Raw genomic sequence first — 14,482 nt, forward strand, 5'->3', positions numbered from 1 at the left:
AGCGTTGTGACGCCGGTGAAGCAAGTCGGGTGTTCACCGATTCACTCTCTTCACAAAAGTTCGAGTGAAATATATTTAAAAAATAATGAACTAAAAATGTATCATTCAGATCTAAGGAAATTACGAATACTAATGAAATTCGATAAAATTTTTGAAAAAAAGTGAGTTCAGCACATTTTGAAGATCAAAACGAATAAGTGACCGATTTGTGAGAAAATAAATCACAAGAATTTTTTACAAAGTGCAAAGAACGGGGATAATGTTGATAAATGGGTGGTGATGGCCAATTTCGCGTTACCTTGTCCGTCAGAAAAGAGCCCGGTGCCGGTCCCGTCTACTGCAAGATGGAAACGTCAGCGAGATTCCGGCAACTCAAAACTGTGAAATTCAGCAGCGATTCCCTTTATCGTCTCGATATAAGCTTCAAACCTCCTCAACTTTTGCAGTAGGTACAGCTCCGAGATTTTATGACGTTTATTTGGCAATTGTATTGAAAAAAAAACACACTACACTATGTATATAAAGTCCTGGTAAAAGATGTTGAATGTTTATAATACAGAGGTGACAACAAATATTTCGTCAGACTTTTCTACACGGTGAAGTAATGTCGAGGAGTGACCAAACATTTGTAACGGTATTGCCAATCGTATTTATGTGAACTGATCTGTGGACGACAACAGGTTTAGCAATTGCTAATGTTGAAAAATCGATCGATCAGATCGAAACCTCATCAAACACAAACGCATACTAGTTTTGAACGTATAATGAAGCTCTGTTTCTTCAGAACTGTACTACGAACTTAGAAATTAATAAGTCTGGAATATTTTCGAAATCGTATAAATTTTATTTACTGCAATTGTAATAACGTTTTGACTTCAATGGTAAATTCCATCGTTTTAACAAATTATAGCCTTTTTTTGCACAGAAAGCATGTTTTCTTTTTGAGCTTTAAGAACCGTCCACGAAATTGTCTCGGGCAGGAATAACTTAAATAGTAATTTTCTTCGTCAGGATTACTCTTCAAAGTACGCACATACACATGCTGACTATAGCAAAATCCAGTACGACGTTGAAGTTTGCAACGTTAGAGTCCAACGAAATGAACGAAAAAAATATTTGTAATTCACCAATTATTTATTTTACGAATCATTGGTGTAGGTTGAAAAACTAGGAATGGCAAATTCGGCAGGGAAAAAATTAGAAATTAACTGGAATTATTTGAGTTTTATTAGATTATTTCGTTGGACTTCAACGTTGCAAACTTCAGCGCCATAATCCAGTTCTAATTGAATTTTTAATTGGCCAAGAAATCATTATTCTTAAAATATTCTTACTCAACTTAAAAAGTAGCAAAAATTTGAAAATCATTCAGGGAAACAGAGGGATACTATTCTTAATCCATGAGTTTCATGTCACCCGACTTGATTGTCTAGAATGTCTGTGGGACAATAATGAAGTACCTGTGAGTGCGTGAACGTATAAATTTTAAGGCAGTTGAATAGATAAATGCCATATAAAAAATAGGGTGCAGCCCTCTTCTTGTATGAACATTATTTTGAAAATTAAAATGTTGCGAAAGTGTTTCCTCCTCAGTCAATTTTATTCGGTTATTTAACTTAATTAGTGTGCTAATTGAATGTTTGATCAGATCCTACGGGCATAAACGGCAAACAGTACGCTGCGTTGACCGAGTAACCATGTGATTGTTGAATGTAATGGAAAATTGGTGGTCGTTCAGTACGGCAATACCCTCGTTGAATCAACAAATGTAAACTCATTCACCGTGATATCTTGTTATTTTTGACAAAATTATATTTTTCAACATGTATCAACATCCGTTATGAAAAAAACGCAGCTTTCTTTGTGTGTTCGTCGCCCGATTTCGTTCGATTATACAATTGTATGAGTATTCAAATATTTACTATCTCGAGCAATGCTCTACAACCCCTATAGTATATTTACGAACGAATGCAGCTTTACCGCATGAGACGTAAGACCATCTGCAAGTGAGCACGAAAAGTTGGTGGTGAACTTATGACCTCCAATCCTTCTGCTAGGGCGAGAGTTACTTTTAACGGGAAATTGGCCGTGATATCGTCCACGTGAAACTTAATCTTTTTCGTTCCATATAAAAGCTTCTAAAGCAATAACACGCGTCGTCATTGCCGAATTTTCGTTTTGATGAGATATACTTTAATTTATAGGGTCACCGCACTTATTTAAAGTTATTATACGAAATGAGACTCGATCGAAATAACTCTATCGGCAGCAGCTTTTCTTGAAATTCAGATTTCGATTATTTTTCGAAAACGGCAAAATGACAGCATTTAATGTTAATTTTTTGCTGATTTTTCGGGAAAAAAAACAAATGATAATATAATAGATTTTCGCGTTCCACTTTGACGGGCGGTTCGTGGCATCCATTCGACTGACACCAATGTTATCAATGAGAAAGGTTGCAATTTCAACTTAAACAAGTCCAAAGTAATCATGTTTCTTGAAGCTTGTATGAAAAACTGGAGCTTTCCTGCATGTCGTGTCAGAAACTCTAGTCTCGTCTTTCACTATTTATGCATTGACGCTGTAAAGACATCCATTATACTTTTATGACTTACACTTAACACGAAGGTAATTCGATGTAATGCATACGTACAGAAGGAGTACGGTCGAAAGAGATCAACTAAATTTTTTTAAAAAAACACCACACGGCGCTTCAATCCGCTAAACGCTTTAAAATTGTACAGCAATTCCATAACATAAAAACTCATCGACAATCTGACATATCTGGAAAAAAATTAAGTCGATTGCATTGAATTTATTACGATCTGGCGCCACTCATTTTTATACACGTTGAAAAATATGTGCGATAACCTCGAATGAACCGCATTACATAGGAACTTTAATAATACAGTGCACTTGATGCTACATAAAGCACTGAACAAAATAATGACGCTGAAGTTTGCAGCGTTGGAGACGACGTTGAAGTTTACAACGTTGGAGTCCAACGAAATTAACGAAAACAACATTTTTAATTCACCAATTTTTTATTCACGAGTTACTGGTGTAGATTGACAAACTACGACGAATTGCAAATTAGGCAGGTAACAGAATTGGAGAATTTTTTTTAGATCATTTTGTTGGACTCCAACGTTGCAAACTTCAGCGTCATATGTCGGTGTCCAACGGAATGGTCTAAAAAAACCTTCCAATAATTCCAGTAATTCTCCAATTTCGTTCTTTGTCGAATTTGCAATTCGTAGTTTTTCAACCTGCACCGATACTTCGTGAAATAAAAAATTGGTGTATTACAAATGTTTTTTTTTTTTTTTTTCGTTCGTTTCGTTGGACTCTAACATATGACGTTGAAGTTTGCAACGTTGGAGTCCAACGAAATGATCTAAAAAAATTCTCCAAAAATTTCAGTAATTCTCCAATTTCGTTTTCTGTCCAATTTCCAATTCGTAGTTTTTCAACCTGCACTGATACTTTTTGAAATAAAAAATTGGTTAATTAAAAATATTTTTTCCCTCGTTTCGTTGAACTCCAACGTTGCAAACTTCAGCATTATTCTAATATTGCAAACTTTAGCGTCGTACAAAATATTCCTTCAGCCCAAATGAAATTGGAAAATAGTCAGCCGAAAAAACGAGTGAAATATATGGGAGTTCTCATTCGCATATTCAAATGCAAGAAAGATAAATTGGAATTTATATAAACGTTGTATAACTTGTATATCCTTTGCATTGTTCAGCTGATCGATAGACATAGGCGCAATGTTCCTTTTGAGCTCTTTGCATCTCAAAAGGTCATAATTATGGAAATTTTTATGTGTGAAATTGCGAACCGAGCGAAGCACGTAAACCGTGTCAAGTTCTAAACTTGTTCTTTTAGCTTTTATAGTTCACTTCGAAATCTAACAGCCAGCATATTCACATGGGAGAATATTGGTGCAGCCACTTGGTAAATAATTTTTTTTTACCGAGGTTCCAAATTGAATATTTCGTTAAAGAAAAATGTATCTTCTGAGGAATAGTACCTATAGAAGGGGAGAGGAAGATCCAAAAAAAAACTAGAGACGAGTCATGGAAATTAATGGTTAACAGACTTTTAATTCAAGAATGAAAACACGATGACGCTGAAGTTTGCAACGTTGGAGTCCAACGAAATAATCTAATAAAACTCTCAAATAATTCCAGTTAATTTCCAATTTTTTTCCCTGCCGAATTTGCCATTCGTAGTTTTTCAACCTACACCAATGATTCGTAAAATAAATAATTGGTGAATTACAAATACTTTTTTCATTCATTTCGTTGGACTCTAACGTTGCAAACTTCAACGTTGTAAAACACATTGTAAAATAAATTCAGAAGTTGCCAACCACATCGGATTACGAACACAAAAAAAATACAGAAGAAAAAAAATCGGACGTAAAAAATTACAACCACAAAAATACAAAGGCATTTACAAACACGAATTGCGATAAAAAAAATTAAGATCACAAAAATTAAAAAAAAAAAAATTACAAACGAAAAAAATTATAAACCAAAAAATTGAAACAAAAAAACTCTAGTTTTCGATCTAGTCTTGTTTTACATGACACGATCTATAGAATACGATAGAAAAAAAAATAAAAAATACGTGAACTTGCTATGTCGTATAACTTGTGTAATTATTTTTTTTTATTAAAAAAAGAAAATTTCAAAAAATTGAAAACGCGATCGCCCTTGTAGTCTGGGAGTAACACGCATGAATGTTAAGCGACTCTAGATAGGAAAATGATTTTATATTGTGCACAAAGATTGGAGCAACAGGATTGATGGGAGCAGTGTTCCACTTTATTTAATTAAAAGCTATTATGAGTGTTTCTTTTCGTGTTTGTTTCTGAGGATAACAAATTTTAATCCAATCATGCCAGTAGTTTATACAGAGAAAACTAAGGAAATGTCTTCTTTCTACAATGCTGAAATTTGCAACGTTGGACTCCAACGGAATGAACGAAAAAAAAATCTGTAACTCACCAATTTTTGCTTTCACGAATCATTGGTGCAGGTTGAAAAACTACGTCTTGCAAATTCGGCAGTGAACAAAATTGAAGATCCACTGGAATTATTGGAGAGTTTTTTTACATCATTTCGTTGAACTCCAACGTTGCAAACTTCAGTGTCATTTACACCACGACAAATGGATCAGTAACGTTTGACAACGCTGCATTCCATGTAAGATCGCATGTGACGTCAGTTCGACCTTTTGGTCATATTTTGTCATTCGTTAGCTTCGCCACATTTTTTTTTTGTAAATTTTTCCAAAACGACGACTTTTATCCTGGTAAACTTTTTGATTGTTCATTTTTTCATTTTCCTTCACTGCAATACTACTTTGGACAGTAAACTCACTTCACAACCTATAAAATTTGTAAACAAAACCTGACAGCGTGATATCAACAGCAGCGACAGCTGCTGCACCACGCTAGTCAAAATGAACTCTTCAAACGTTTATTTAATAATAAAATTGTATAAAAATGTTGGTTCTTTACCAATTATATTTCTAAAATAATAAAATTATTGTTTTCAAGCATGTTTCGACTTTTGAAATTTTCGAAAATTATAGTTGCTGGAAAAATCACGTAGCTGTCACCCATCAACCTTAAGTGTCAATAAAACTTCTTTTTTTCATAAAACAACCAAATACATGAATAGCTTGACAAAAGAAAAGTAATTTGAACCATTATTGTTCCCTAATTTTACCTTTGATTCTGTTATTCGTGTTGAACAAAGGAAAGGTATTTCCTTTTATACAACACGCGTTAAAAAGTATATTTATACTTGAGACGGTCCTTTTGAATATTTTTTTTCGACACGGTTCAGCTTTCGAAAAAATTCAAGTTCCATGTATATTGTTCCCTTTTTATCAGGAATTCAAGTCTTATCTATCTTTGTCTCAAAATTCCAAAAATTCGGTTTACAAAAACAACAATTTGCTTTTCCTTCGTTTCCCTTGTATACAAGCAACTGAAGAAGCATCCGAAGAGCTGTTGCCCCGCCGAGTACACCGAATACGAATGGATGACTCTTTTTTTCATTCGTTCGGATAGATGGTGCTTAAACAATTGTAAAAATTTAACTTTGATGCATATGTATAGGTGCTCTTGATTGAGGTACTTTATGACAGTTTGCTTTTCTCGGTTGTTAAAATTTTAACGATTCATTTCTATATGAATTACAACATATATAAAAGTTTTTATTGATATTTGTGTATTTCTATACATAGAGCTGAGAACTGAATATTTGGAAGCGATAAAATCTTGTTATATTTTTAGATCTCGAGTTTTCATACAATTGCTTATATAATAACCATTTGTGAATATATGAAATATTGAAATAAACCATTTGTTTGACCTATCGCTGTTATTTCCGATCGATAATGAGTCGTCCAGTCATTTGCCCTCATCTCAACGAGTTATTTTCATCTCTGTGTGCTATTTTTCCTTCTATCTTTTCGCTATGAATCGCTTTTCACGTTAGAATCGTAAAAACTTAACTACCCAGATGTATTTGAAAATATGAGTCAAAAGGATGCGAGGAACTCCGAAAGTTTTTTTAAGTATAGAAATTCAAATAATTCCTTAGTGAATTCATCTTCGTTCGAGCATTTTGTGTACGGTCTATTCGCGTACGACGATAAAAACCTATGTCTATAACGACATATAAAAATGTCAAAAATTACGTGTATTTTATTAATATATTCTGTCGTAATTTACCGTAGCCTGTAAAATTTGAGCGATTCTCCTTAAACAAATGTATCCTCGAAAATAAAAAAAACTGATGATTATAATCTCATAATTCTGGATTCAAATCAGAAATCCTCGATTATAATTAAAATATTTCTTTTGTCATGTTGTTTAAGGTATTACTGGATGGATAGTCCAGCCGATAAATTGTACCTGATCGGAATTTCCGTACTTCACGGTGCAATAAAAATCTGAAATAATTCAGCAACATTTGGAAAGTTATGAACTACAATTATCAATGATAATATTGCCCAAAATTTATTAATAAATTGTTTAAATAAATAATTTTTTAATAATTTTACAGTAAACCCTTGTTTTTTTTTTACGAATCGAATGTGCGCATTTTTCTGAATGCTCATGATTTTTTTCAGAATTTTCGTGGATTTTTGAAATTCCTTTTTTTAAATTTTTTAAGTGGCTCTATTTGTACATTTTTTATCCAGTAACCTTGAGATTTTTCAAAACTGATGGTAAATATGTCTTTTAAAACATATCCAAAATTCAATTTTTTAAAAATTTTTTTAAGAAATTTCAAAAATCCACGAAAATTCTGAAAAAATTCATGAGCATTCGGAAAAATACACACATTTGATTATTGTTTAATTAATTGTTTAAACAATTTTTTATTAACTTTTGGGCAATATTATTATTGATAATTGTTGTTCATAGCTTTCCAAATGTTGAATTTTTTCAGATTTTTATTGCATCACGAAGTACGGAAATTCCAATCAGATATAATTTTTGGTCGAGCTATCCATCCAGTTATACCTTAATTGACAAAACTTGAAACAGGTATTGGCGTAAAGACGTCGCGAGCATAAAAAAAAGCTTGCGTGAGCCTTACAGCTCTCTTACATATACTTTCGATTATGACCATTTTCGTGCCATTTTCCATTATTACCTTATATGCGAGGTCGCAACTTCCGAAAGCTACATCAAATACGAGAAGCTTTTCATTGATCTCCGTAATTTCGTACTGTTGGAAGTTTTCTCAATAGAAAGGGCGCTCCAAAGCATACAATGGAATTATTCGTATATATATGTAGATTAGGGTGGTCCTTATTTGGGGTTGAAATTTTTTTTCTCAAATTCCCCGCCTGGTTCGATTCTAAATCACTAAAAAAGACACCACAGCAAAGCTGTGGTCAGTAGGATGATGGAAAAGGGTGCCGGCAAGCCCGGTCGTTGTTTCTACTTCAGTCAAATTTATGTTTGCTTTATCTTTGGCTGCTATTCTTTTTCTATGTATAAATCACGTCGAGCCATCCAAGTGTACTCGAAACTCTTGTCAATCGTCATTAAGGACAACCATTCAAGTATTTATTTAACATATAGTCATTGCAAATTCGAACTACAATATTTTCCCGTATGCCCAGAAATAAATCATCAGATGATTTTTTATTCTTTGCTCCTGAATTTCGATAATAGACAACTTTTCTATCGTTTTTCTATTCGTCGAGAGAATTACATTTTCTAAAATTTCTAGATCATTACTTCCTCTGATATTTTCTTCATGACCTAGAGGTAAACGGTTCTATTTGCATGCTATTACTGAATTTATATAGGGGAGATCGGAGCAAAACGGGATACCTAAGGAAATATTGAACTTTTCAGAAGTCTGGGAAGCTCTGTTTATTTTTTACTCCCAAAAACTAAGAAATGTACTGGAATTTTGTTCAATTTTCAAAAAAAAAAAAAAAAAATCCGAGGCAAAACGGGGTACCCCTCAAAAACTCATGAAATTTTTTTTACTATGATTTTAATTCAATCTTGGGTGTATTTTACACCCGTAACCGAGTGCTTCCGACTTACCGCTATAAGCGTTGAAAGCGATCTCAGCGCTTACAGCGCTCAAACGTAAGTCAAGCGCACGCTGTGAGCGCTCTCAGCGCTTACAACGCTCTAACGTACGTCGAATGCACCCTCTGTAATTCAATTCACAATTAATGATATGAATAATAACGAAGATTGCTAATGTTTATTTTGTAAAAATTTGTATTCTTTGTCCACTGAATCATGGATTCAGTGCCAAAATTGTGCAGAGTGGGCACATGATTTATGTGCATGTGTAACCACGCATGATGGTCCGCAAACATATATCTGCGATTACTGTCGTAGACGGTAATCCGCGAGGCAGTAATCGCAGATTTACAAATACTTTTTGTATATCTGTGCAAAAACGTTTTCATTTTAAAAGTGATGTAAAAAAAGAAAATTTGAAAAAAATGAATTTTTTGAAAAAAAAAAAAAAATCAAAATCCAAAAAAAAAAAAAACAAGATATTTTGGAAAAAATATGTTTCATGCTCTTTTCGGACTAAGATAAAAATAAAAAAAAAAAGACAAAAAAATTCCTCTCATTTTTCGGGTATCCCGTTTTGCCCTGGTCTCCCCTATCTGTCGTTCTCGGGATCCATTTCTCAAGAACAGCCTTTTTTGAGGGCCGATGAAACGAAGTAATCTTGTTTCGTAGGCTTATGTCAGCTTGTCGGTGTTGTGATGTGAATTTTTACATCTGAGGAACTTTTTTATAACGTGATAGTCAGGCGCTATGTTGAGAGACACGGAATAGAAGAACTGTTTTGAGAATTTGTTTGTCAAAAGAAAGTCGAACGCTACGCCGAAAGAATTTTGATGAATAATTCGCAATAAGATGCAATTCCTGAACCATCGGATGATCTATATCAGCATTTTATATGAAAGTTATTAAAGAATAATGATTATTTAAGAAGATTAATATTTGAGGATAGAATTTGTAGTTAAGATGGCTTGGGCTATGCCGAGAAAACTTAAAAGATATCAGGAAGAATATCGTGTTAGCTGGACGCTGTGCCACGAGACATGATATTCGGAACGGCGTCGGCTTTCCCAGGGAAGTGTGATAATTGGACTCTATGCCACAGAGACTATAATAGGAAAACACGCAGAGATTACAAAAGGAAGAAACATTCGAATAAAATGATAAATACCCGGCCCCAGCAGAAAAACATCACTTTTATATAAAATGTCTTTTTTTCAATCGATTCGGACTTGCCGGCACCATTTCCCATCATCCCACTGACTCCAGCTTTTTCGTGGTGTCTTTTTTAATGATTTGGAATCGAACCAGGGGGGGAAATTGAAAAAAAAAATGTCAACCTCAAATAAGGACCACCCTAATGTAGATGCAGATATACACGCAAGCATACTCTTTAATTTATTAGGACACATATACATGTGATCACGCTTGGTGTATAAATTTATTGGATGGATGAAATGAGACTAAAATAATTGTTTGGAAGCGAAAGTTGTTGCAGGTTTCATCAGCAGATAATTCGCGAAACCGGAATCCAGTTTTCGGATGAATGCATTCATATTGTATATCTCAGGCCAGCAGACGACAGGGCTGTCAATGTACTTATTCCGAGACTGAAACGAGACTCGATAACTCAAACGAAATGTACTTCTACCGAGTCTCTTGATAAAAATAGAATGCACGAAACGATCAAACGAGAAGTTCAAATTTAACAATTCTCGAAATTTTTTTTGCATATACGCACACACGCACACTTCACCTCGGCAAAATACATGTCGGAATGAGCAACTGTGAGACTCTTCACATCCGAACGCTACCGCAACGTAAGAAGAGCTTCTCCAATATTATCGAACGTTTCTCCGAATACAAGTTCATTGAAAGACAATGTGGCTGAAAATAGAGTCTATTCGTACTTAAATTGAGCACAGAAGTTTAAAAAATAGGGGAGACCTTTCTCATTCATGTGTCCCAACGTGTTGGAGCGACACGTCATTTAGGAACAGTGAAGAATTTTCATAAATCCAGCTACAAAACCAAATTTTTATGTCAATCTTAACTATCTCCAGCTGCCTCGAATTTTTTTCCATTTATTAGAATAATCCTCTACATGAATATTTGTATATTGAACTTTAATTAGTATTCTTTTCAATTATCGCTATAATTTGCTGGTAGAATGTTTTGTTGTTAAAAAAAACAGTGCGAGGTAAGTAGGCCAATAATGACATGGGGTTGGCTAACACAGTGTCGACGTACACTCCCGTCCAAAAGTTTGGGTTCACCAGTTGAAATTTTTACCCACACTAAAAGTTCGATAGCTTGGTCAAAAATCAATGGAATCGAATTTAATAAACGTCATGTTAAAGGGAATAAGTTGAGCTTCAATTTGCTGACTCTTAAACTTTTTTACATTTTTTTTTTAGCTGGCACGCATTTTAGAACAGCACCGTTTTTTGACAATTTTTGGCCTTCGTAAACCGGCTGCCAATGTAGTAGACATTTTTTTCGCTACTTTCCTCCATGACAGCTTTGAAGGGGATAGAAAAAGCTTCATTTTTGTTTTTTAAAAAATATCGTACGATTTTTTTTCGCACGGCTATCTTTATTTCAGCAAAAAATTAGGAGTTTCAGAAATTGTGGCGTATTTCTAAAACTTTGGGGGTTCCGAGGAAATGTCAGGAGGGTAAAAAGTTGTATCGGTTTATAATAAACTTGTTCTAATTATTTTAGATTTCGTTTTTGAAAATTTTTTTTTTCATCTTTTTGGTCAGATCTCGACTGACAATAACTTGAGAAATATGAGGTTTGGAATAAAATTTCAGAAGGGAAGAAAGTTTCAATTTGTAATTTTGAACTCACTGACATATTTTCAAATTTTTTTGTCGATTTTTGCAAAACAAGTGAGGTACTTTTTTTTTTAGATTTCATCGCAATCCCCATGCCATTTCGATAGAAAACTCTTAGTCTCTTACCTTATTTACACCTGTTTCGCTCGATTGATTTGTTTATTATGGCTTGGCAAATTTAGTTGACACCAGCAGTGTGTTGCTGTAAAAAACCGCTACTGTGTCTAGTTAATAAAAAAAAAACTATACCAATGGGTGCTATAACATCATGGATGAAAAGTGTGTCAGTGGAGGAATATACTGCGTAGACGGAAGAACCCAAATTTTTATTTTTCAATTCTCAATTACGAGTTCACGTTAGAAGAACGTGCTCTCAGAAAAAAAGGAATCATTAATATGACTTGGCCATCACAATCTCCTAACTTAAGTTAGGAGATCGGATTCAATTGAATCCGATCGAGCTTCTGTGGGAGAAGCTCGATCAGAAAGTTAGAACAATCTGTCCTTTTTCTGCCAGCGATTTGTGGCGAAAGCTTGAGAACGTTTGGGTGAGTTTGGACCAAGCCACATAATTATAACAAATTAATCGAGGAATGCTGCGACTCGTTAACGCAGTCCCCAAATCTAAAGGCGGCTTTTTCGATGAGAAACAAGTGTAAATAAGGTAAGAGACTAAGAGAATAATGTTTTCTATCGAAATGATATGGGGATTGCGATGAAATCTAAAAACAAGTACCTCACTTGTTTTGAAAAAATCGACAAAAAAATTTGAAAAATGTCAGTGAGTTCGAAATTACAAATTGAAACTTTCTTCCCTTCTGAAATTTTATCCCAAACCCGATATTTCTCGAGTTTTGTCACTCGAGACCTGACCAAAAAGATGAAAAAAAAATTTTCAAAAACGGAATCTAAAATAATTAGAACAAGTTTATTATAAACCGATACAACTTTTTACCCTCCTGACATTTCCTCGGAACCCCCAAAGTTTTAGAAATACGCCACAATTTCTGAAACTCCTAATTTTTTGCTGAAATAAAGATAGCCGTGCGAAAAAAATCGTACGATATTTATTAAAAAACAAAAATGAAGCTTTTTCTATCCCCTTCAAAGCTGTCATGGAGGAAAGTAGCGAAAAAAATGTCTACTACATTGGCAGCCGGTTTACGAAGGCCAAAAATTGTCAAAAAACGGTGCTGTTCTAAAATGCGTGCCAGCTAAAAAAAAAATGTAAAAAAGTTTAAGAGTCAGCAAATTGAAGCTCAACTTATTCCCTTTAACATGACGTTTATTAAATTCGATTCCATTGATTTTTGACCAAGCTATCGAACTTTTAGTGTGGGTAAAAATTTCAACTGGTGAACCCAAACTTTTGGACGAGAGTGTGCATGAATGCTGTAAATGTGCCCACTCAAGGTGTGTCGGTAAAAATGTTCTATGTGTATAAAAACTTCAATTCTGATTTTGATGACGGAGATGAGGATCAAATATTCCTTTTTCTCACGCTTATGAACAAAAATTATCTTTACATTCACTTATGTCAACACTTGGTATTCATTTTTTGAATCATCAAATGAATAATATTGATTCATGGCCGATGACATTGGGAAGTCAACTTGCCCCAATGCTTATGTCAACTTGTCCCGACCGTGGGGTCGGTTTTCACAAAAACGGTTCGTCAAAAAAGCGATTCGATCATTCATTTTATTTTAGATTTAAAAATTCAAATTTTTATCTGAGATAGCGGAAGGTTGCTTCTATTCGAAACAACCATTTTTGGGTTTTAAAATCTTTTTTAGTTCCCTGTTTGTAAGCAATAGTTTGAAAAGTTGGCCAACAAGCCCCGGCCTCCCCTATTATTTTCAATAATAACAATAAATCTCCAATATCATGGGGAATTTCTTTGTGCTCATAAGAAGCTTAACGATTGAAGCTGTTTGTCTCGTCAAACGATACTTTTTACTCAGCCAATCCCACGATATTCCATCCATTTATTATTTATCAAAAGCGATAGGAACATCGAGAACATTTTTGAAGAATAAAGATGATTGGAATCTCAAAATTAAGGGGTCGGTTGAGTGTAACAGCCTAAAAAAAGCCGATTTTTAGGAATTTTTTCAAAGAAAACTACTGCAAGGAATGTTTTCAAATTAGGAAGCTATATTCATACATAAATAATGAATTTACAGTAAAATTTTGAAATAAAAAAATCTATTTTTGAGCGAGTTATCCGCTATCTCCCAGGTCACAAAAAAAGTCCTCCACTGCTGCAGTGATTGCGACTTTCCCCGTGGCTGGAATTGAAAAAACCAAGAAGATTTTTAAACTAGAAGGTATTGGCCATACAGTTACCCACAATTGTGATAAAAAATTGAAATTTACGAAAATGGTAGTTCTGAAAAAAATGTCGAATTTTCCTCGAAAATTGGATGATTTTTGACCCGCCAAATTAACATTTTTCATATAATCGAAAAATTGGAGAGTCATTGTACAGAGAAACATACAAAAAAAGTTAAAAACAAAAAATCAAAGTGATTGAATGATTAGCCTTCGAGTTACAACTGCGGCAAATTTGAAAAATGTAGTTTTGAGAAAAAAGGGGTTAAAGATAACCGCTGAGTGGTTACTCTTTAGAAGGCTGTTGTTCAAAAACTATTTGAAATATTCATTAGAAATTTTAGTATGTTGGTTTTAAAGGTATCGACTATCGGGATATTCAATAGCGTACTGTGACAATGTATTAAATGAAGCCGGAAGTTCATATTAACTCATCGTCAGAAAACAATCGCATATCCTTAGAACAAAATACACAAAACTAAATTAATTCAAAAGTAACGTCTAATTTATGTGTTTGCCGATAATATTTCCGTTTAAAAAAACATAACTATATGACAATTTTTTTTTAAATTCACTTTAAATCCATATTTGAAAATGATTTTTATGGGTCTAAATAACAGTGATTTCGTTCTGGGAACGAACGATACATAATATTTACATTTCCAAATCAACGACTCAATTTTACAAGACATCGACGTAAAAAATTGCATTACTCGTTTCGAGT

General features: G+C 33.9%; 1 protein-coding gene across 1 annotated transcript in view; it reads left to right on the forward strand.

Annotated features, from left to right (window-relative positions):
- Positions 1–14,482, forward strand: part of LOC122412902 (CB1 cannabinoid receptor-interacting protein 1-like) — a 21,669-nt gene continuing 7,187 nt past the window's right edge. Inside the window, exon 1 of the mRNA XM_043422891.1 lies at positions 1–445. Within this exon, the coding sequence (XP_043278826.1) occupies positions 270–445 (176 nt within the window). The 5' untranslated portion in view covers positions 1–269. The remainder of the gene's footprint in view (positions 446–14,482) is intronic.

This window comes from Venturia canescens, chromosome 1 (assembly GCF_019457755.1).
Source record: "Venturia canescens isolate UGA chromosome 1, ASM1945775v1, whole genome shotgun sequence".
NCBI lineage: Eukaryota > Metazoa > Arthropoda > Insecta > Hymenoptera > Ichneumonidae > Venturia > Venturia canescens.